At 45.5% G+C, this 25,050-nt stretch overlaps 1 protein-coding gene across 1 annotated transcript; it reads right to left on the bottom strand.

The window, feature by feature from the left end:
• Nucleotides 1–8,637: 8,637 nt before the first annotated feature.
• Nucleotides 8,638–13,561, bottom strand: LOC124648960 (mucin-5AC-like). The gene is made up of 4 exons (XM_047188642.1): nucleotides 13,457–13,561; nucleotides 12,029–12,152; nucleotides 9,887–11,182; nucleotides 8,638–9,203 (listed from the first exon to the last, which is right to left on the bottom strand). The coding sequence occupies exons 1-4, from the start codon at nucleotides 13,501–13,503 to the stop codon at nucleotides 8,784–8,786; spliced, it is 1,887 nt and encodes a 628-aa protein (XP_047044598.1). The 5' UTR covers nucleotides 13,504–13,561; the 3' UTR covers nucleotides 8,638–8,783.
• Between the last annotated feature and the right edge of the window lie 11,489 nt (nucleotides 13,562–25,050).

Here is a 25,050-nt window from a genome sequence, read left to right as displayed (position 1 = left end):
CCGGCGCGGGGGCAGAGAATTCCGGCCTCCCCTCGCGGCCGCGCGAATCGACCAACCGCCCGCCCCTCCAAGGCCCCGCCGCCGTTCGCCTCCGTGGTCCGTCCCGCCGCCGGACAAAACCGCCGAATCAGGCAGCCCGGCACCGAGAAACGCCGGCCCGCATTCCGCGGCCGCCCGCTCGGACCCCGAGCAGCCGAGCTCTCCGCCGCCTCCCTCCTGTCACTGCAGCGCGGCTGTGCCTGTGCTGGCGTCTCGACTCTCGCGGGAGGAGTGTGCGGTGCGGTGCGATGCGCGCCTGTGCGCAAAACCGGCCGTGCATTTAAGACAAGTGCGCGCCGTGGTCCGTCCGACCCGAAGCCGTGCCCGCGAGGCGGGTTTTCGGGGACCAAAATGACGGATCTGCCCCTGAACGTGCCCTGCGTGGGCGAGACGGCGGGCCCTGATGGATGTCAAGCGTGGCGGTGGTGGGTGGGCGAATTGCGCAAACCTCTGACCAGTGGGCCAGGGCATTGGTTATATTTTTTTGGTGCTAAAACAAAACATTACCACGTACAGTACCTGCATCTTTGGCGTTATTGAGTGGAGCTTCTCGTGGTAACTGCTCACGCCCAGTTGTACTTTGTCCTCTAACTATTGGACTACTATTACAAGATCAAGATGTAGTACTGTAGGAGTAATCTTTTTTTCTTACGGTGCAAGTTGTAATTATCTTACTACTGTACTGTACTCTTAGTCTCGTACAGCTACTACTGTTATTATGATAGACTTAACACTAGCATAGTTGATTAATGAAGTGGTGCATTGACTATTCGTTCATCTGCCAATGTGTGCAAGGTGAACAATGGGATGATGAAACTTGATGTGATACAGTATGTACAGAAGTTGCTATACGGCTGGTGTTTTAGTTTATAATATAGTTCATCCTCGGCTGACCACGCAAAACATTCTATGGTCTGTCAATATGGAAGACAGACCACAATATGGAAGGCTGACCATGCATGATTTCGTTTTCAGAGAACGTGGAACTTTATGGATCGAAAGATACTTATTAAAAAGTTCTTACTCCAGGATAACACCGACAGATAAATTACTTTTTTTCGAGAGCACGCCAATAGCGTGCCTTATCTTTATAGAAGGTAGAAACTCATTTACAAGATAGCCAAAGAGCCAATTGGAGGCAATTGGATTGGCTAACACACACACACTCACACAAGGAACTGATCTAAAACCTGGCCCATCCCTCCTCTATCCAACTAGGACTACTCTCCCTGCTCTCTCCGGCTCCCTCCAATTCTCGCCATCAGCCACATGTTAAGTTCTGCTTTGATACGCTCCGCAAGCTGAAGTACTGAGCATTGTTCCCTGGTGTTTCCAAAAACAAGAGCATTTCGCTGCTTCCACAGCATCCAAGCCACCGATATCACCAAGGAGTCATATTTCCTTCTATCCCTCGCTTGTACCCTGCTCCTCGACTGTAGCCACCAATCTTGCCATGTGGTGTCCGCATTACGTTCCTGGATCGGCAGCCCAGCCGCCTGCAAACAAACCATCCAAACCCGCCTAGCGAACGGACACTGAACGAGGATGTGTTCTATGTTGTCCTCCTGTTGCAAACAGGAGAAACAAGCGCTCGGTTGGTCTTGCAGGCCATGCCAATAAATTACTAACCTAGGGCTCAGCAGATCGAGCCAATTTTATGTTTTACAACACTTGAATTCCTACTCGAGAACTTAAACAAACATGACTCAAAGTCTGCCACCGTTGGAGTTTTGATATCACTTATTTATGACCCTAGCAATAGAATCGGAGACCAATGAAATCTTCATAAAAAAGTGTTCTTTTGAAATCGCCAGTGCTCGCGTGGTCGAGCTCGAGCTCAGGAGAAGGAAAACCCGTTGTCCCTTAGCTACACAAGAGGACGGAGTTTCCACTAAGTCCGGGGGAACAACTCCACATCCCATCTTTTGATCAGCCGGGAAGATTTTGAGAAGTTTGACTTGTTCTGATCCAAATTTATATAAAGGGGGCTTAACTTCTGACGAGTGGAGCAAGGCTTGGCGCCGGGAGGCTTGGGCTGTTAGGCCCATATGGTGTGCCCTATAGTGATGTCTGGGAAGAGGGGAGGCAAGTGCCCCCCCTCCCCTATTGGTACGTAGGGATCGTTATGTCCATCTATAATACATCTTGTAAGATGCTAGCTAGGGTTGACCTCCTCATTGAAAACTCACGCCGTTGTGTAAGCACTCCCGATATAGTGAAGGTTTGCTGAATGCGTTTTTTTTCTTCTTTTTGTTGTAGAGGGGTTTTCCACGTTAAAATCTTGTGTGCCGTGCGTGTGCTTTGTTCACTCTTCGTTCATTTGACTGTCGCGTTTATAACAAAGCTCATGTCCAGAAATAACGGACCTCCAAGTAAATGACAAGGATCTCAGTTTGCAGTAGGTAGAAAAATCTGTGTCCGGGAAATATCATTGTTTCCAGCGTTCTCGCTCATAGATATGAAGGTTCGGTGACCAGCCGCGCATTGCTTGCTCAATATCATCGCTTGGTCGAAGATGACAAAGTCGCGGAAACCCAGCCCTCTAGGGTGTTTCGAAGAGCCTAATTAACCACTGCCACGGCCGGCAACGCATATTCCCGCGCCCGTCCTCCAACCCCCACCGGTGATTGGGCTATATTCAGCTTCATCCTGTCACGCGTCGAGGACATGAACTTGGAAGCAACTCATCTCCGTTTGGAATGCATTTGATTTCTTAGATTCTGTTGGGTATGAACCTGGTAAACGAAACAAATAGGTGGTCATTTCATAAATGTTAAAAAGAAGTTTTTTTCCCTCACATGTCCGTCGCTTTGACTTTTTCGTTATTTCGTAACCAGCAGGGTACAGTATGATGCCATTTAGCTTCACGGTGACAAGTCATTTTCTCATTACTTTGCTCTTTAATTTTCCATTTTTATTGGCATCATGATCGTTGGATTCCAAAGACATGTGCTTCGTTTTTTTAGCTTCTTATTATGTGGGGGGTCCCATTTCCGTTAGCACCCTTCTTAGTACTCCTTGAGAGTTGAGATAATCTCTTATATTCGCAGAGTTAACCCACGGTGACTACTTACCTAGGGCTAGTCTAATCAGGTAGTCTGTTCCAACAGACAGGCAATTCAATTGAATACGTAATCGTTGTTGTTTAAGAAGGGTATACGGCGTAATTGAGGAGCTCAACTCCGACGGCAGTACTCCTCCGCTCCATCTCCATGGGAAGAAAGGTCCACGGATCATGCGCCAATAATGATCGGCGCCACCTAAAAACGGAGAGGCTTGGCAGTTACATCATCGGTCGAGCTAACTAAATATGTGCAAGCAGCGACGCCAGCGATCATTTACGCCGGCGGCAAATCGGGCGATGAGCACATGGACGCCATCACATCACGCCGGCAGATGCATCGACCGATCGGCCTCTTTTGCCGATTCAGTTCTTGTCACCGCTGGCTTAGCTTTTTTGCGTGGGCGCCTCCCGTACCAATCATCTACCTACCCGGAGTACGTACGTGAACCGGGGCCGGGGCGATGCGCGTACTGCGTACGTACAAAGGGCAAAGATCAAATCAAAGGGGATCGGAGAGAGATAAACAAAAGATGCATGCATGATCCAATGTAGCTGTGGCTTTTGTCTTGGCCTTTAGCTTTGGTGCGCTTTGCTAATGGCGACCCACGCGCATGTGCTGGCTGGGTTCAGAGTGGTTGCAACGCAAAGCTTGCTTGCTTGCTTGCTTGCTTGCTGGGGATGGATCGATCTGGGCGACGGCGGTGCACGAGCAGGAGTGATGTGTTGTGCACATGCGGTCGCCATCGTGACCTGCGTTCGCCCGGAGAGGACAGAGGAGGCGTATGGTATGGTATTTTTTCGATAAAGGCGTATGGTATGGTATGGTAGGTCTCACGGGAACCCAGCTGACGGGGAACAATCATGTACACTTGTAAGCATGTGCCCGTCGACTCGAAGAAGATCACCGGCAGTCCAATACACAGCTCAAAGAAACCGTCAATAAAATTGCAAGAAAAAGAATTCCACAATTCGAGTTAGGGTTTTAGAAAACAATCACCGGTGAGGCCCCCTGTTAAAAAATACAGCGTCAAACGAGGTAAAATGTGAGATTAGTGTTTTTAATGAAAAAATAAGAGCCATGTGGTGGTTTCTTATAATTTTTTTGATTTGTTGTTGATTTTTGAATTGCTAGTCTAGATTATGGTGTTTTTTTAAAACAAAAATAGTTAATTGAGTTTGAAGTTGGGGCAAGAGAAAGACACAAAGGCGACCGTGAGGCGGCTCTGAAGCTCATCTATGGTTTTGTTCCTCCCGCTGATGACGCTGCCGGTCTTCTCCACCTCCGGTGGCATTGGGGCATTGGAGGTGTGGCGGACCGTGGCCTCTCACCAGCGGTAAGGTTTCAGTTCTTCGTTAGTTTGTTTTTCCAGTGTATTCTTTGGGATGGTGAGGCGAGGGCTACTTCCAGTCAGAATAAGGTCTTTCCCGTCCTATTCTCGCTCCCGTGGTGCTTCTAGCATCAACGGAGGGCTCGTGGAGTTGTGTGTCCGGCGGATCTCCCGTGATCCTGTCGTCTTTCGTGGACGATTGTGTGGTTTCAGATCAGTCACTTCCGATATACGTTTCTCGTCATTTGCGAGGGTTGCCGCTATGATGCGTTGAGGTCTTAGCACAACGACTTTTCATATGTCTACTACAACAAGCTCTACTATGATAAGTTTTGCCTAGCTCCCGTAATGGAGGGGCAAGTACGACGTCCCGCCTATGACCGGCTCGCGCTAGTGTTTGTAGTTGTTGCTAGGGGGTCCAACTTTTCGACATCTTTGTACTGGATCGCCAGAATTTTCAGAATAAAAATGTTGAGTTTGAAGTTGCTGATGAGACTTGAAGAGGTTAGAGAATTTGCTCTTCAAGGCCCTACGACTCTTTTAGTACAAAAGACATTTGGAAACCGAGAGATCAACGTGCCGTGTCGAAGAAAGGGAAAGGTTTGACGAGTAATGTTGCGAGTGAAGGCGCCCAAGCTACTGTCAGAGTTGCCATGTTCCTTGCCCCCAGAAAAAAAGTGGAGCTGTCAGGTTGGGGGTGGGTTGCATTCGGAGGGCGACCACAGTCTGTCCGTGGTGCAGAAGGAACAGAATTGTGTGCTGCTGCTCCTGGGCTTTTTTCGGCCCCGGTGTTCACGGTAGTCGGGTCCGGTCCAGGGCCGCACGGTCACGGCGCGGCGCGCGCCCCGGTGGCCACGCTGCAGTGCCGTGCCGGGTCCGGTCCGGTCTCGCGGGAGGCATCTCCCGCGCCCGTACGTTCCGCCCTCGTGGTCCACTTGCAGCAGAGGGTGCTGTGTGCTATATGCTCCATGCCGGCGGTGCCTCGCGCGCTAGGCCAAACTCTGCCTGCCACGCGTCCGCGACCCACTCTTGCTCCGCCTCCGTCCCTCAGTGGCACTGCACACACGTCGCGGGCCGCAGCCGTCGTGCTCGACCCGGCAACGGCAGCCACGCCATGGCACGAGGACGGCGTTGCCGACGCGCTCCGCCACCCGCACGCCATTCCATGCCACCAGTCCCGTATCCGGAGAAGGCCAACACCAACATTAAAGCACCTCCGAACCAGTTCTACAAGGAACAACTGAACCGACCGTTTCCAGCGAGCCACTCCTGTCTCGGCCGAAACGGCGTCCCTCAGAGCCAACAAGTGAGACGGCGCGAGCCCACACATAGCGGCTAAAATTCGGCGGGACGAATTCGGTCACCGCCAGCGAAATTTTTGACAACATATTTTGGAGCGACACTTTCTCCGCAACATCCAAATCCCCGCATTTCCTCCTCTTTGAGCTCCCCCACCCTTCCAAATCTATCGACACGGCGGGAGCTTCACCACCAGCCAGGTCCGCGAGGTTGGTGGCGAGCTGTGGCAAAAGGCGGTGACCGGCCACGGCTTGCCGTATGTAGGGGCGGTACGTGGGGTTAGATCTGATTGTTTCGATTGTAGGCCGTCTCTTCTCCGTCGAGCACAACAACGCTAGTCCTGTCAGAGCTCTGCGGTGGTGGTCCTGCTAGGTTCTCCATCGAGCACTGAGATGGTGGTGTTCCTGCCAGGTTCTCCATCGAGCACTGCGACGGTGGTGGGTTCAACCTTGGAGTCTCCGTTCTACAAATCTCTACACTTCCATGTTCCAGCTAGATTGTTTGTTAGTGTACAATGTTTAGCAATGTTCTTCATACCGCACCGTAGGCTCTACCAACCGTGTTAGCTCCCCAACCTGTCAACCCTCTCTGTAAAAAAATGGCTTGTCCTCGACTGCGCTCCCCCCTATGTAGATGATGAATCACTGTATGCACACAAACCTTCAATGGTTGGGCATTCACCTCTGGCTGAGTCCGTCCTTAGCCATTTGGTTGAGCTCGTGAATAGCGGCATATCTTTTACCAATGGCTTCAATGAGGCCCAGGCGAGGAAGGTTACCAAGGACGTCCTTGACTTCACTAGGATCGTTGTGAGAACTCTAACTGTACAACCACACTAGAAAGTTGAGGAGCAGGTGGAGTCAGATATGCAAACTTACAGAGAACGGCAAGCTCAAATGAAGCAACGACGACACTTGCTTTGTGCTTGCTGATGACAAGCAGTTGAGGAAGCACCTAGAGGTAATATAGAGTGGTCATGTTTTTCATTCAGTTTGTTCATACGTACATGTTTATGTGCACTAGCAATGGGCATATTTAGTTCTTGAACAATCCGATTCTCAACTATGCTTAGGTGAAGGTAATCTTCACGTCTAGGCTTGTTCGCAAGCAACAGCTCTACGACCACATTTTCTTATCAACGCTCTCAACTTCATTGCTGACAACAAAGATGAATGTGTCGAATATCGTGGGCTGCAAAAATGGCATAGGGGGGCATGGCTTAAGACCTAGTTGCGCAAGTAGTTTGCTTAATGCTGCTGCTTTGTTGTTTATCATCCATTCGATGCTAGTCATGCTCTAGTGAAGAGATCATGTATAGTTTGTGAGGTGTTCTCATATCCCTCCATTAGTTAGGACTTGATTGAACCTAATCCCCGATCTGTAATATGGTGAACTTGTTCGAGGTGGTATGTATTAACCCCTCAAATGTTGAACTACTAATGCATCACGAGCTATAGTTGCTTTACTCATGATACATCGTCCATCAGGTAACTGTGTGATGTGTATTACCAGCCTCATTTGATGAACTGAATGTTGCAATATACTCTTGTTTATTCAGCAATGATGGATAATCTCACCATCCGAATGAAAAAAAGTTACCATAGCAGGCTCATGTGTGCAACCAAATGATTTATGCTTTGCACCAAGAGCAAAAAGGCCACTGTGAAGCAAACGAAATAAGGGGGTAGAGTTCCCCCTCCCGTGCGAAAAATGCCTTTACAAGCAATCAAATAACTCACAAAAATGGCTCAGTCGAATGGGCTAAGACCCATAGAGCCTGCCACCAGGAAGCCCCTTTGGCCAGGTTACCAAACGCGCCCCGACTATCTTCTCTTCTATAGGATCTAGCAGTAACCATCTTCCGCTGCTAGGAGATCTTCCAGGAAATGTGGACACATGAATCTGTACCGTCAGTTTGTTTGGTTGCATTTAGAAGAAAACGCAGAAATTTATATGAAGGTGCATGTGCATGCCATAGTTGTCACTGGGACAAAGAAAAAAATTCCATGAGGATTTCCTCGAGAGGAAATTTTCCTATGAAATTGAATGCAAAGTAGCATGTAGGAGAAAACATTCCTATGGTTCTCAATCCTACAAAGCAAACAAGCTGTATGGGAAAATTCCCTTGCAGATAGAATCATCCAAAGCTTCTACGTTAGCTGAAAATCCAACCGTAATCACCAGCATGATTGAACATTGGCTGTCCACTTGGTCTGTTTTATACAGGTAAATGAGACAAACCATGGTGCAATCAATAGGGGAACCAAACTGTCCGCGCAACTGTCAAATGAAATATTAGAAGCCATGGATTGAGGTCCATGGTGCGAAGACGGATGAACTGAACACAAAGATAGATGTGAAAAGAGAAAGGATAAAAAAAGTTTGCTCTGATTCAAGAAATGGAAAAGCTCCTGTTATGCGTTCAATAGTTTCTTTTCCCTGAGACTCTTGGCTCTACCGAGTTACTACGTCTGTAGTGGTTTGCCTGTTGCTAAGTTGATATGTTTTGGCTTGGCTATCTTTCCCAGTTCGTTGTGCTGCGACCCCACGACAGACGCTTTTTAATATTGTTTTTTACTTTTTCTGCTTTCTTTCTTTCTGTACTGAACAATTGAATTGCTTCTGGTAATAGAAATCTGGGGCGGAACCCCTTGTCTCAAAAGAAAAACCCTAAGCGGCATTTGCTTTGTTCCAACTTGTAATTTCCAACAGGTACATGCATGATCTCACATCTTCGTATCACATTACAAAAGCTTACAAATGATTTTACTCTTTATCAGTATCTATCTGTACTTCCATTTTTCGGTACAACAATCTGTGCAACCCAACCAAACCCTCCGGCGATAATAAATCAAGGGCGGCAAACCCAGAGTCCCTCATCCGTCTCGTCCATCTCAACACAGCAACACAAGGAAAACGATCCGAGGGGTGCGTGCGTGCAGAACCAACCAAAACAGACGAAACAACAATACACATCTTGGGACACAAGTGGAAAAGCAGACGAAACAAGTGGCTGGGCAGAAGACTTTACAGGCAGAGGCGGCGGCATGCCGTCAGTATGGGCTGAAAGGCTCCGGGAGCGGCTCAAACCGGTGGTCGAACAGCGGGCTCTGGTCCGGCTTGTCGTCGAACCCATGCAGCCAGCTCGTGTTCTTCGCATCCTCCCTCAGCAGCATCGCCTCGTAGCGTGTGCTGCCGTAAATGTCCAGCTCGCTCAGGGTCTCCTTGGTCCCGAAGCTCAGCCGGTCCGGCGAGTCGGTCGAGCTGCCGCCGTTGCGCGACAGGGCTCCGTAGGAATCCCCGGAGAAGAAGTGCCCATTGGCGCTGCCGTTGTCGGCGTACTGTCGGTCACCGTTCGAGGTCGGATGCCCGGGGTCAGACATCCGAACTGGCCGCACCTTGCCAGAGGTTGAGCGGATGCTGTGGGGAAAGAGGGATGCGCCACGAATGCCACCCAAGTTCTGCCGAATGTCCTGTCAAAACGAAGAAAGTTGGTTTAATTAGCTTCTTCAACAGAATAAGAAAATGGAGAGCATGAATTAAATGATCCCCTCTACAATGGCCCATTAATGCAGTGTTCCAGCCGAAGTGGTACGATGTATCAGGAGCAAGCCAAGAATATTTCTGGAGAGTGCAATGTTCGAATCGAAGTGGTACGAACTAGAGGAACCAGACACGAGTATTTTAGAAGTTTCAAACGCAAAATGCAGTTTACCAACTCTGGCTTATCTGGAATATAGGTAGAGGATTTGGTACCCACACATACTTAATGCAATTTTGCAATGATGCTCACGTCTGGATTTTCCATTTTCCATCACTCGAGAGATGGCATGCTACTCAGATGTGAAATATAACTTTTCAGTTCAGGTCTGTATTCTGAACTATATGACTAATTCACCTGGAGTGATGACTTTTCTACCCTGACAATGAAAATAAGGTGGCATTGTCGTGTTGCCTAAAGAGGGATGCATGACTACTTTTACCACTGTAACTAAACAATAACAGAAATAAAGTAAGGAACTTGGACAGATCCTACCGATATTTCCGATTTCAGGAGAATTAAATAAGGAATTCAGTCCACAGCACAACAGTAATGCAATGTAAACTAAGATGCTCAGCGGTATTTATTATGATTTAATCACAAGAAGAAACATACCATGTGCTTGATTGCCATGTCAAGTGAATTCTTTGATATTGTTCTCCCAAATCCATTATCTGTGCCTGCAACTGCAACAGGCCGTCCTGCTCTACTAGCTTGACTGTCAGTGGACCTTTCAGTCTGTTTATTTTGGTGTCCATTTGAGCGAGAAGGCGCCTTTGATGGTGCATCAGAAAATTTACTTCGGCCTGCAGCAGGCACAGAGCTCTTTTTCACAGGAGCTGAGGCAGATGATTGTTCGGCGTTCGAGTTTGATCTTATTCCTGAAGCCATTCCCGGGCGTGATCTACCAGCAGATAGTGGTCGCTCGGGTAGTTTAGTCCTTAGATTTGGTGGAGTTTCACTTGGGAAATCAGGAATATCAAGTGGCCGCACTGGAGCTCGGGGTCGTGGACCTGGGGAACTTGGACGAGATGATGGAGTCGATGAAGGGATATCATGCGAGCGCACTGGAGCTCGGGGTCGTGGGCCTGGGGAACTTGGACGAGATGATGGAGCCGATGAAGGGATATCATGTGACCGCACTGGAGCTCGGGGTCGTGGACCTGGGGAACTCGGACGGGATGATGGAGCTGAGGACGGTGCTGAATTCCTGCCACTGCTAGCGGCAGGTCGGTTCATAGATGTTGTCAAGCTAGTGCTACTAGAATTCCGCCCAAAAGAGGGCAAACGGCCAAGAGCTGGGGCAGATGAACGTGCTGCAGCCTGGCGTGTAGGTGTAGATGATCGTGAGCTGGAGCGACTCATTGAAGGAACTATACCAGAGGACAATGAGGTGGACAAGCCATTACTTGAGGAAGCGCCTGGGCGGGTCGTTGCAGGAATTATACCTGTGGATGCACTTGGGCGGCTCATTGAAGAAATAGAACCTGAAGATGAACTGGAAATAATTCGAGACCGAGAATTTGGAGTTGATGGCCTTGAACTTTGGGTAGATGTGGTCCTAGCAGCAGCTGCATCAGTTGTAGAGTTGGATGTTGGTTGATGAGTTTTCACAGGAGTAGATGGGCGAGTTTTGGCTGGTGTAGATGGACGAGCTTTAACAGGAGTAGATGACCTTGCTGGAACTGGACGTGAAGCTTGCACTGGCTGTTTTGGTGCAGAAACGGTGTTGCTTCTCCTACTAGGGGTTATCGGTCTTGAACTGACGGAGGAAATGCTTGTGTTGAGAACTGATGTCCTGTTGTTGCTTGACATGAGAGCTGATTGAATAGAAGGGCGGGTTACGGAGTTACTTCTTGCTGGTCTAGTGGGAACTGTGGAATGTCCATTCTCTGTTTGAGATACAGAAAGCTGCAAAGGCAATGCTTATTAGTTATTACCATTAAAAATATGTAATAATAGACATGATATAGATGAGAAAATAAATGCATTCAAGACAAAAGTGCAGGTATTGCCTGGAGTACTTTAATAAATGAGGCATGTGTTCCTGTTTAAGTTTCCAATTAACTATGTTGAATTCTAACACTAAACTTATTTTTTGGGGGGGGCTTCCTATATGTTGTCAAAAGTATATTTCGTTCATGCCATATTTGAGATATAGTTTAATGGATCATAACATAGATTATGTAATGTGAAACCTATTTATGAACTGAGACCTTAGTTTAAGCAAAAACTGGGACTTAAGAACTTCCTTGTTCCTATAAATGAAACAGAAAAGTACTACTGTAAGGCATTTCAGTTCGCAGACGCAGAGTGCTTCGGAATTCCAGCTACATCTCATAGACTATTTTTGCTGAGACAAACTATACTATCTCGTTAATTAAAATTTGAACCAGAAACATGTTATAAGAGGTCAAAAGAGTATTGAGACAACTTAAAAAATGCATCTAGCCTATATAACAATGATTTACCACACATGGATGTCTCCAGAAGTTATATCTGATCCGGCTCTGATCTAAAATGTGTGCAATGCAACTTAGATAAAGATGGTCCTATTCCTTTTTTTAGAAAATTAGGCAAGGCTGTTCACATTATTACCAAGATTCAACGGATACAAAATATGGTTCCTAGACCTTTTTCTTTCTGTCAAATAAACCTTGATATCATTTGCGGAAAAAATCAAATCCTGGACCAGTCTGCGATCGAGAATCTTTACAATGGTAATTTTATTTCCCACAGATAGTACATATATCATACCCTTGATGCTCTTGTAGTTGAGGACGATCTGGTGATGGTGCGCTTAGGCAATACATTCGAAGATGGTATCTTCTGAGCAACCTCCAGAGCAGGAACACGAGGTGTCCCAGGCGGAGTTAGAAGCCTGAGGAGAGCATCACAAAACATGTTAGTAGAAACACATGCTGACATGTATTATTGACAAGAGGAAGCAAACAAGAACTAAACAGGTCACTGCAATAAGAAAAAACAAACAAATCAATGGCCATTCTTCACCTGCAAATGTCAGAAATGTGCACATAAGATTATGTGTGAAAACCACCAAATTACAGTACTCGTATATATTTTGCTCTTTTGCAGAATATCATGCTAATGCCTCCAAGATTGGTCTCATCACCTCACTCACACATGTCCTAGTCTTACCTAACCAGCACTAGGATCTTCCTTCTCAAATAAGGAATAAACTCAATTGCAGACCATAAAGGTACTACATTCCGCTCCACCCACCGCGCCGTTTGTTTCTTTCTACGTGAGACAAAAAAAATTGCGTATGCATGTACTGAACATGAATAATGAGGCCACAAAATTCAGCCTTTGAAGGTTCGGGTTTACTCGGCACTCTGCCTATAACAAGAAACTATTGCATAGGGCATCCATCACATCTCCTGAAGTAGACAGTCCATAAATAAAGAACTGGCGTATTTTTGGGACTTTGCTACCATCTGTACGGGACAAAACGCACACGGCACTCCCAGATCGAGCTTATTCGGGCAAGAAAGTACGAAGGATCGCCACCGTAACGGACTAGTGGGTACAAATCGACACAAAACGCAGTCCAATTGAAGCTAATGCTGAAAAAAAAATGTTGGGCAACCTCCATAAGCATGCTGCATTAATCATTTAATCCCGGCTTTTAGGCACCAGAGCAGATAAGATCACGCGGAGAACAGGGGAATCGTCCGAGAAAAAACTGGAAATTTTAATGAGGAGAGGGTTGGGCAGAGGGGGGCGAGAACATATCTAGTGATACCACCCTTTAGATGATACCATGATACCGTACAAAAAAACGTATTTTTATACGTGCCAAAAAATTGTACGAAAAAATGTGAGTGCTCATGAAGCATGTCCCTACAACATCACAAAATTTCATATCCAAAATCGACATGGACACTGAGAAACAAAAAAGAGAAAACCAGCATGAATAGTGCTACCTAGTGTCACAAAAAGACAAAATCAGAAAATGACACTATTCATGCTGATTTTCTCTTTTTGTTTCTCAGTGTCCATGTCGATTTTGGATATGAAATTTTGTGATGATGTAGGGACATGCTTCATGAGCACTCACATTTTTTCGTATAATTTTTTGGCACGTATAAAAATACTTTTTTTGTACGGTATCATGGTATCATCTAAAGGGTGGTATCACTAGATATCTGCTCGGGTGCTCACCAGTCGTAGTCGTTCTTGCCGATCTCCGAATCCAGCAGGTCCTCCATCTCCGCGGCGAATCCCGCGCCCTCGGAAGAGGGCTCGCCGGAGCACTGGCCTGACGGATGCCGGGCCGCGCCGGTCGGATCCGGATCCGGAAGCTTTCGATTTGAGCCCTCCCGTGCGGCTGGACGGGAATGCCGGTCCGCTCGCGCCTGCTCGCTGGCCGAGCGGTGCCGCCCGTGTGGCTGGCTCTCGCTTTTCCTCTCTGTCGGATGTGCGAGTGCGATGAGGTGAGCTGTGCGAGATCGCGAGGAGGAAGAAAGAGAGAGATGGTTGTGTGTGTGGGGTGGGGTTGGGGTGCGTGAGCGTGAGCTCGGCGTCTGCCTGTGCGGCGCTGTGGCTGTGCGCTGTGTAGGGAAGGCAAAGCTTTTGTTTTGTTTAGCCGTAAAGCTTCCCCATCCTTCTTCTCCGATGGTACAGTACGTTGGGCCCGCTGGAAGTGTGCGGTCCATGCGTGCGTGAACGACCGTTTCCTTCGCCCCGCACGCACGGCAGTAATTATTTTTGGATAAAAAGAATACATGGATATCGTGAAGATAACAATTACATGTGTTCAACAACGCTGTACCCTAATAGCAATACGATTTCAAAATTGACGCCTCCAAGAAGAAACAGTGCACAAGCACCGTCATGGCTCTGATATAGATCATAGGTTTTCATCGAGGAGAAAAATTCGTGCTTAGAAAACAATATCTTCAACAAGATCATTGTCAATCACAACCAATTAAAGCTAGACCTTGGATTTTCACCCTGCAAGTTTAGACTATGAATTTTTCCTACGTTTTCGCCCCCACTTGTCGATGCCGCTGCTCGAAGTCACGAATCACGAAGCCAAAACCTCATCGTCACTACGACTCGAACCACCATTACCAGTCCTCATATCTCGGCTTTCATGCCATTCTCTGCTACTGACTTCACATGGAACTAAAGACATGTGCCACGATGTCAACATACCGTAGAGCTTCGTGTCGCTTCCTATGAAACCAAACAGCCAGGAAAAACATGGTTGCGCGTGACCGAACACCATCCGATCTGGCAATATCCGACATGCCGTCCATTGAAGTTTGCCAGCGGAGCCTTCCGAAACTCAACACTCTGACTATACCAATGTAGACGGATTGAAATTTTTCATCATGGCGTGAGAGGGATCCTACCGCCGCCTTTATCATATGACCGGGATGATGCAAATGCACCGAGTCTATCAGAATGTGTCTGCACGGACAGGGGATGGTCTAGCGTGCGACTAAAACCGACAAAATGTCGTGAATCAGTATGTGGCGTCTCATTTTCAGTCTAAGTTTAGGTTGGAAATGTGGTCATGTGAACATGATAGAAGAATTTTACAAAACCCTTGTTAACCGGCGCATTAACGCGCAACACTTGGCGGTTGCCCTAATCCTCTCTGCTTGGGTGGGCACGTCCTCCACGTCACTAAAGGTGTGTTTGCCTTCCTCGCCACCCCCTCACCACCTTTCCTAGACCTCCCCTCGGCTGCTCGTCGTCGGCTGAAGTGGAGCTTCTTGGCGGCGGCCATGGCAGAGCCCAATCCGTCTACCATGGAACATGGAGGGGCCGGACTACGGTAGGTGGTACCGCTTGTTTCCCTCTAATTTTCTGCTCCGTTGGCTTGGGTTTAGCTAGGGTTTGATAGGTAGCTAGGATGTACAATAGATGAGAGGTTGCAAGTGCATTCATTCTTGCCTAGAAACGATTTCGGTGATTGCTGTGCTAGCATTGAGAATGATGGTGACACAGTCTCAATGATAGCAGCTGCGAAGGAGCACACGTTACTTGTTATTTATGTTGCTCACAATTTTTTTGTGAAGGGACTGAAAAATGATGTATTAACCAAGGCTAGACCCGAGAAACCACCAAAAAAAAGTTTCACTATAGTGATCTGATCCTTGTATCAGCGGACCAAACACCACCGAGACATCACCAGCAATGCATCTTCTTGAAAATCGACGGCTCCAAGAAGAAACATTGCACAAGCATCTTCTTCAGGGCTCTGATCTAGATCATAGGCTTTCACCAAGGAGAAAGTCCGCGCTTACGAAACAATGTTTTCAATAAGGCTATTGTCAACACAACCAATTAAAAGCAGATCTTGGATTTTCGTCAGTCCTTAGATCTCGACTTCCATGTCATTCTCTGCGACTAACTCCACATGGAACTAAAGACATGTGCCACGATGGCAACAGACCGCAGGTCTTCGTGTCGCTTCCTATGAAACCAAACGGCCAGAAAAACAGGGTTGCGCGCGACCGAACACCATCCGATCTGGCAATATCCGACATGCCGTTCATTGAAGTTTGCCAGCGGAGCCTTCCGGAACTCAACACTCTGGCTATACCAATGAAGACGGACAACAAGAATTTTTTTATCATGTCGTGAGAGGGATCCTACCGCCGCCTTTATCACGTGAGCATGCTGATGCAAATGCACCGAGTCTGTCAGAATGTGTCTACACGGACAGGGGATGGTATAGCGGTGCGACTAAAACTGACAAAATGTCATGAATCAGTATGTGACGTCTCATTTTCAGTCTAAGTTTAGGTTCAAAATGTGGTCACGTGAACATGATAGAAGAATTTTACGAAAACCCATGTTAACCGACGCATTAATGCGCAACACCTGGCGGTTGCCCTAATCCTCTCTGTTTGGGTGGGCATGTCCTCCAGGTCACTAAAGGTGTGTTTGCCTTCCTCGCCACCCCCTCGACACCTTTCCTAGAACTCCCCTCGGCTTCTCGTTGTCGGCCAAAGTGGAGCTTCTTGGCGGCGACCATGGCAGAGCCCAGTCCGTCTACCATGGAACATGGAGGGCCAGACTATGGTAGGTGGCGCCGCTTGTTTCCCTCTGATTTTTTGCTCCGTTGGCTTGGGTTTAGCTAGGGTTTGACATGTACCTAGGATGTACAAAGGATGAGAGGTTGCAAGTGTATTCATTCTTGCCTAGAAACGATTTCGGTGATTGCTTTGCTAGCATTGAGAATGATGGTGACATAGTCTCAATGATAGCAACTGCGAAGGAGCACAAGTTACTTGTTATTTATGTTGATCACAAACTTTTTTGTGAAGGGACTGAAAAATGATGTATTAACCAAGGCTAGACCCGAGAAGCCACCAAAATGAAAGTGCCCAAGTAGTAGAAAATCAAATAAGTGACATAGAATTGCAAGAGAGGTCCACATATTCAGAAAAAAAAGGAAAGAAAAGCAAGATTTGGAAGAGGCAGTCTGACGAGACAAATTTAGAGTTCTATAATAGTGATTATGATGTTGAGGGATGGTGCTGATGACATTTTTGCAGCAACAAATTTTCTTCACCAAGTTATCTTCTTCTTCTTCAAATGCACAAAAATAAGCTAACTTCAGTTAACTGAACTTTTGGTGAGAGGTTAAAATGTTAAATTCAGTTAGCTACAACGTGACATCCAAATCACTAGTACGAGTGCTACAATTTCTACTGATTATAGTTCACAGAATCTAACCTAACTATCTCTGAATTTAGCACTTCCCTAAGAAGAACACAAAATTCAGTTAATCCAGCTCATGTCTCAAAATTGACAAGAAGCACAAGTTGTTGTTCTTACGTTCATTGCACAATACTGGTCCAAGTAGAACATGCGGTTTCAACCCAGCCACCGCTGCCGCTATTGATGCTTGAGTTGTCGCTAACGAACCCGGCGCCAAAAGTACCCACAACAAGACGGTGTTGTAAGATGCATGTCGCCCCAAACATCGAACCCATGCCGCCACACTCCCACCGCCTCTATAAAGCTATTGTCACAATCTCTAAGCCGCCGGAGTGCTGCTAGAGTGCCGCCACTGTCGAGGGCCTAGACTAGGGTTAGGGATTTCACCTTGCTCTATGGCTCGATTTGGGAACATGCTCACACCACGAAAATGAAATAGCCTAAGGGGTTTTCTATAAAAAGAATGGAACGACCAAGGCAGCATATGTGTTCTCTCCTGATTGGCTTTGTATGAAATTTGAATACGGATACAAGTTTGTGTATCGCATTGCCCCACTTTACAAGATCTTTATGATTTTGCTTCTTTTGTACAAGTTCTTGTACCGAGGTGCTAATACCCTTTCCAAAATTAAGGCCTATAATTTTTTGTCTTAAATCAAACATTTTAAGTTCGCCAAATTTTGGTAAATTATAAATATCTACTCACTCCATCCGTATAAGTATGTTGGAGATTTATCTAAATTCGAATGTATCATTATACTAAGTAGTATCTAAATATACCAAAATTTAGACAAACTTGCAAACATCTTTTTGTGAACGGAGGCAGTACAATATAAACTGATCCACTATGATTCTATGAAATATTCTGTCTGCGGATGCTTGTTGCCTGCTGGCATGTGGGACTTGGGTTGGGGCTACGCGAGATGCCGATAAGGCTGTAGTTAAATACGTGGTCACGCTGGTGGGGATCAGAATAATCAGCTGGCTGGTCGGTGGATGATTTGCTTGCCTGAATGGCTGATGATGGTTCTTGAAGGGTGGGAGAGTGAGGCAGCCGGCAGCCTGTCAAAGCCTCTCACCTGACAAATCGTGTAGTCAAATGCCGGCAACATGCAGGCTGCGGCAGCTCATCATCCCTGCGCCTGAACAAGACCCTAGGGAGTGCACGTGCATCGGCTTTCGAGGTCGTTCGATCGAAAAACAAACGTCTGGGATCCAAGATCGCAACTGGATGGAACATTTTCAGATATCAGTTGCCTAGAACCTCCAGCATGTGTTACTCGGATCCGCTTCCTATCATCTATTTCCATTGACTCGAATTTAGTACTACCTCTGTCTATAAATAAGCGTCTGAGATTTCTCTAAATTTGGATGTATCTAGACGCTATTTAGTGTCTAGATACATCTAAATTTAGAGAAATTTCGGACATTTATTTATAGACGGAGGTAGTATAAAGTTGTAGATCCTCTCTATTCGGGAGGATGAAAGAAAACCATTATCACTCGATCAAAAGATGTTAGGTTTTCATCCTGAAGATTGTCTCCGCTCTCAAAACAATACCTTTAACAAGATCATTGACAGACACAATCAGTTAAGGTCAGACCATGGATTTTCACCTTGAAAGGAAAGAATCTAAACTTCACATGTGTTGCCGTCCCACTTGCATACTGCTGCTGCGAAAACCAGAACACCAGGCAAGTCCCTCAACATCACAAAGACTCGAACCTCCATTGCTAGTCCTTCAGTACAACCATCATGATATTCTCCGCCTATGATTTCACCATGGACCAGAATGATGGCAACACAGGACAGAGCTTTGCGCCGCTTCCTCTAGAACCAAACTGTCGAAATAAAAGCATGGGGGTGCACCGAATACCACCCGATTCAACAAACTCTAGGCATAAGTTGCACTGTTACATTCGCCGGTGGAGCCTATTGGAACTCATCACTCCGGCCCAATGAAGGTCACCATCTTTGCAAAAGAAGAACCCTAGGACAACCACCTTTAATAGGCAGATCGGTCGCCCCCCACACCGTCGTCCACCAACACCAACTAGTCGACCACCTCCGGTGGAGGAGGAAGCCACCATCGCCATGCCCTATCTCATCATGGTGCGGATGAAGCCCAGGATCAACCGAGTGTCGACGTCGAACAAAGAAGCATGAGGACAGATCGAGACTCATCCGAGCCCATCTAGGACCAGATCGGACCCGCCTAAACCACGCCGCATCGCCGGCCCCCGCCGTCGCCCGCACGGCGTGCTCCTGGTTTCCGGCAACCGCGCCACTGCTGCATGGTTGGCCGGCGAGCGGGCGCCACCGATACCGAACCAGCAACCGAGGAAGTCCGCCGCTGCCGCGCCACCAGGACTTTGCCCGGCAACGCCTCCGGCGGCGGCGGGAGGGGGTGGAGAAGGGGAGGGGCGCGAGGGGGAGTCACTGGGGGCTGCACTGGCGTGGCGCGCCGCTGCCACGTGGGGGCGAGGGTTACCGGAGGAGAGGGTCGGGTTAGTTGCTATATTAATATAGCTGAGCAGAAGCCTATTTCATGAATGATACATTCTTCGCCATGTTTTCGGAGTATTTTCTATAGATTATGCTGGAACTAGCTGCACCTTTTTCCGCCGGAGAAAAACTAGAGCATTCTTATCAGACAACTGAGCATGCCATTAGCCGGACGAGCAGGGGAATTCGTGTGCGAGCAAAGTAAGACGGGGAGAGCGACATGGGAACCACCCGTCATCGATCCCAGTCCAGTCTACCACGGCGGCGTCTCGGGGACGGCAGGGCACGGAGTCGTCGACGGCTACCGCTCGCGTCGGTCAGGCGGGCGACGCCGACAGGGTGGTTGCCGCATCCGCGTCGATCGGCCGGGAACCGGATTACCGGACACCGGGGTGCTGTGCTGGGATCTGGACGGAGGCCGCGCACCGCAACGTTCGTCAGAGTCTCGCCAGGAACTGTACAGGGTCAGGATGGATGCTGGTCACGCGCGCCTGCCGATCAGCTGCTCTCTACGCTCTACGGTCCCTTCTGCTGTTTTTTTTTTTTTTTTTTTTTGCGAAACACACTGCAATCAAAGACACTTACACATACACGCACACACTCACCTCTATGATACACGCGCACACACCCTACCTCTATGCGCATTTCTGTCACTGATCCAACAGGTTTTGAGATTGACGAAGTCACTACAAACACCTCGCTGTCGACGGGAACGTCGCCTCCCACTGAAAAATTCCGTCTTTATGAGACAAAATCTGAGATTTAAACTCTCGTGAGCTGGGGGAACCACTGCCCTCCTAACCATCCAACCATAGATTAGTTCTTGGTCCCTTGTGCTGTTAGGCGCAGCCTGTAACATAATTATGTAATTTACGACTTATTACAAACAACAGCCGCCATGTCATTGACAAGACTCTCAAATCTCTTTTGATTTAAAGTAATGGTATACGAATTTTGTAGGGTTTTCATCCTGGCTATCATGCTTATGATTTTCTCCAATGTGCATAGTTTGATTTGTAGGAATGAAATTCTTACGAATGTATATGACATTTTCCTCTAGAATTGCTTTGCACTATGTTTTGTATAAAAGAAAATTCAATTACTTAGGGCTCCCTTAGATTCATAGGATAAGAAAAAACCTAGGATTGAGATGTCATTTCTAGTTAAATCCTAGGAAAAGATAAGTTCTCTTTAATTGTAAAAAAAAATCCGTGAGATATGACCTACTTTTTTTCCCCTGTGGATTGCACTACAAGATTCATGTAGGATTAGTTCTTATGGGATATATTTCTATCAAACAAACTACTAAATCCTACATAATTTTTTAAAAAAATTTACAAATAAAAGGAGCCCTCAAACCTCATCTTACAATTTCTTTGCTTTTTCTATGAGTAGAAGGCTACTTGTAGAAGTTTTCTATAGGTTCCAAATCATATAGGATTAAACTGGACATAACATTCTAATCATGTGATTTTCTTATTTACGTGTTTTAAGAATTCATATGAGGAGAAAGAACGGCAGCCATATTTTTGACAAGATTCTCAAAGCTCTTTTGATTTAACGGTATGTCAATGAATTTTGTAGGATTTTTTTTCATCTTTATGATTTTTTTCTATGTGCATCGTTTAATTTGTAGGAATGAAATTCTTAGGAATGTATAGTAATTTTTTCTATAGGATTACTTTGCACTATGTTTTGTAGGAAAATTTCTAATTACTGAGGATTCCCTTTGATTCATAGAATAAGACACATATAGGATTGGGATGTTATGCCTAGTGGAATCCACGAGAAGGCGAGTTCTCTTTGATTATAAAAAACTCATGAGGTAAGATCTATTTTTTTATAGGAATGCACTATAAGATTCCTATAGGATTAGTTTATATGGTATATGTTTCTATGAATGAAACTTCTAAATCCTACATAATTGTTATACAAATCCTATAAATAAAAAAATCCCTCAAACCCCATGTTACAATTTCTTTGCTTTTCCTGTGAGTCAAACACTACTTGAAGTAGTTCCCTATTAGTTTCAAATCATGTAGGATTCAACTGAACATAACATTCTAATATTGTGATTTTCCTATTTATGTGTTTTGAGAATCCTACTAATAAAAGAGGCCCTCAAGGGAAATTCACAAAGCAAAGTAAATAGTCTGCCTCCATTGCTTACAAAATGCAATTCCAAGGTCTAGTCTCCTCAACTCTCAATCCTCGGTTTGAAAGGTTTGGGCTTCCCACAAGTGCAATTTGTGTGTGTGGTTGGCTACACAAAATAGGATTTGGATGGAGCACTATCTACAAGCTAGGGGATGTCAAATTGTGCGAATCGCCCGTATGCAATCAAGTTCCAGAATCAATGGCGCACCTTCTCTACAAATGTAGACTGAAGTCACTACTAGAATTTGGAAGAAAATCATTTCATGGTGTGGCATTTACAACATCTCTCCAAATCTTTGGGGTTACCGAACCTTCTGTCGATGATTGGTGGACAAAAGTTTCTCTTTTTTTACATGACAAAAGTTGATCTTGATAAAGGAAAGAAAAGAAAAAGGCATGGCCTCGCTCACCATGCCAGTCTCCTCGGAAATTTGGAACGAATGCAATGCAAGGATGTTCGACACAACTGGTATATCACAGCATCGTCATCGCCAAAATTAATGATGATGCAAGAACGTGGAGATTAGCTTGGGCATCCTTTTTGAGTAATATAATTTCGGGAGAGTAGTCTTTTGTATTCAAATTCCTATGGCTTGTCCTAGGCTTTTGCCCCAAGCAAACTTCTTTTGTATTAATGAAAATAGAATTATTTTGCCTTGTCTCAAAAAATAATGTTAATGGCAAGAAGTATACTGGAATGGTGCTACATTTTTGTACTAAATGTCCTAGGGCTTGTTCTACATTTTTTTCCGAAATAAACTTCTTCTCTCTATTAACGAAAAAGGCAAGTCTTTTGGCTTGTTTCAAAAAATATATAAACTACTGACAAGAAATATACTGCAATATATGGTGATACTGAAATTAGATGCCTGGCGCCGTTGTGAGGAACTGCTGGCGCCTCGCGCACGGGACCGATCGGATAGATGTAACATGCGGCCAAGCTAGCCCGTTGGCACATGCACATGCCGTGCATCATCGCCCGATGCCTCCTCCAAACCATCTGTAATGCGGGGTCCTGCTGTTGCAACTCTCTGTACCGGACGACAGACAGTGCAATCAAGCCTATTATTTGTCCTCCCGACTACAGCGGATGAGAAAGAGATAATGCAAATGGTGGTGGTGGTGGCAGTGCCAAGCTGTTGAATCGTTGATGCGCCATCAGATTTCCCCGGTGGTATTAGATCCTCGCGATTTCGTTTTCAGGCACAGTGGGAGGATAAGGTGCAGTCCAGGAGACCTCATGTCTGTGCTCACCATCACCAGATCCAGTGTATAACATATTAGCATTGTCATGTGGTAGATTAAGCCTTGTTACTTCAATGCAACATCATCATCGTATCACTGCTAGTGTACTAGCTAACTGTGGTCCTTGTCTCTGTTGCTTCCGGTTTCTAAATTGATTTGAAAATGATACGCCTCTTGGATTGCACTACTCCACTCGTCAAGTCCTGAAAACTTGCAACTGCTGGGTAAATCACAACCTCAATCATGGGGCTTCGAGTACTATGCTTTGCAAACACTTATGGCTATGTTAACAGCAGCAAGGTCTCATTAGGCCGTGGTTTGTTTTTACCGGAAAGGAAAAGCAAAAGCGACATCTGAGCTGTAGGTCGATGGGGGATGAATTTTGTCCGAAAGATGATGGCCCTCTTGTACATTGTCCATGAGATCCAATCTATCAAATGAGAGGAGAGCAAGTTCACCCTTTCTACCTAGTACCACTTAAGAACAATTTATGGTGTTAATTCAGACAACAACGGATCAGTAAAGATGAAAAATAAATGTATGCCTTGTTTTCTTAAATAGATATTTGCAAAAATGCAGAACTATGGATGACATTTACAAAGCTTTCAGTATAATAAGGGGCATAAACACAACCTGTCCAGTATGAAAAGTTTTTTTTTGAGAGTCCAGTATGTAAGTTGAGATCACTAAGCTCACACTTTAATTTGCAGTATTTCTGGACAAGAAAGTACTCTATCCATCTAAAAATATGTGTCTCAACATTATTTAGATACAATGTATCTCTAACTAAAATGCATCCAGCTGTATCTAAATAAAAGTGAGATATATATTTTTAAACGGAGTGAGTACTTTATTTTTTCCCCAGAGAACGTTTGATTATAGACAAATTATGCTAGGTAACGGGCCTGATAAAGTTAATTTGGGCCGAAAATGTATTATGCTAGGTAACGGGCCTGATAAAGTTATCATGAGCATCTACAACAAATAACAGCAAAAAGCGGGCCTACTAAAGTTGATGTTAGGCGTATGTTCATGGAAAACGCTTCGTTTCGGTCGGCCGATCGTGGCTAGAAGATCGGTCGTGGGCTTGGAATCCTCCCGCGCGGGGGCCACCACGTGATGGGCTGAAAACTTCAGCCGAGTGCACAGGCCGGTTTAGTACATGGGTCGTATCAGCGTCTAGGTAGCTTCTATCGTAAGAATTAGATGGAATTTTTGTTGTTAACTATTGTTGTAAACAACCAACATTTTTTGTTAGATTTCTTGTTGCTAATAATCAAGTGAATTTTTTTGTTGTAATCGTTCGTGACTTTTTGTAAAAATAATTAGTGATTTTTTTTGTAATTCAATCTATAGAAAATTAATTATTTCTTGGCCATTTCAAACTATTTTGCAAGCATATGGATTTATTTGTTGTAATAGTCTATGCTTTTTGGTGAATTTGTTGGTGATTTTGTTGTAAATCAATACCATCGACTATGGGGATGGGGATGATGTAACTGATGAAAGGATATACAGTGCGAACTATTACATATAATTTTTGTAAAAAATTCATATAAATTTTGTAACAATTTTGTATAAATTTTATAAAGAAAGCACGTCAGAGATGTTGTAGTGTTTATGTGTGCGTTTGATACAGGTTTGCAATTTTTGTTGTAATTGTCTATATTTTTGTATTAAAGTAATTGGTGATTTTTGTTGTAACTAAATATGTGCAAATTCGTTATTGCTTAATTAATTTTTTCATATCATCCACAAACACATGTGTTTTTATTGTAATAGTTTTTTGTTTTGTTGTAATTTGTTGTCATTTTTTTTGTTGTAAACCAACCACTAGCAAAAAAATTGTTGTTTAACCATGTTTTACAATATTGCTTTTTAAAATTTTGTTGTGAATTTTTTTGTTGTAATTATATTTATATATTGTAAACAGAATAAGATATTTTGTTGCAATATGTATGACTAGAATCTGTCATATAGTGGCATTTTTGTTGTATATAGTGAGAAGATCGGGCCTAAAGAGATATACCTTTTGGGTTTAACTGGAGAAGGCAAGGAGTGCGGGTTGAGTTTCAAAAAACTGGGGGTCTAAACACAAAACATGCACTGAGGTTGATTGTGGGCGTTGGATCGCGATCGGAGTGCGCGGAAGACAACCGATTTTTGG

Source organism: Lolium rigidum, chromosome 4, assembly GCF_022539505.1.
Source record: "Lolium rigidum isolate FL_2022 chromosome 4, APGP_CSIRO_Lrig_0.1, whole genome shotgun sequence".
In the NCBI taxonomy this organism is placed as follows: domain Eukaryota; kingdom Viridiplantae; phylum Streptophyta; class Magnoliopsida; order Poales; family Poaceae; genus Lolium; species Lolium rigidum.
This window is presented reverse-complemented; position numbering and strand designations above follow the sequence as displayed.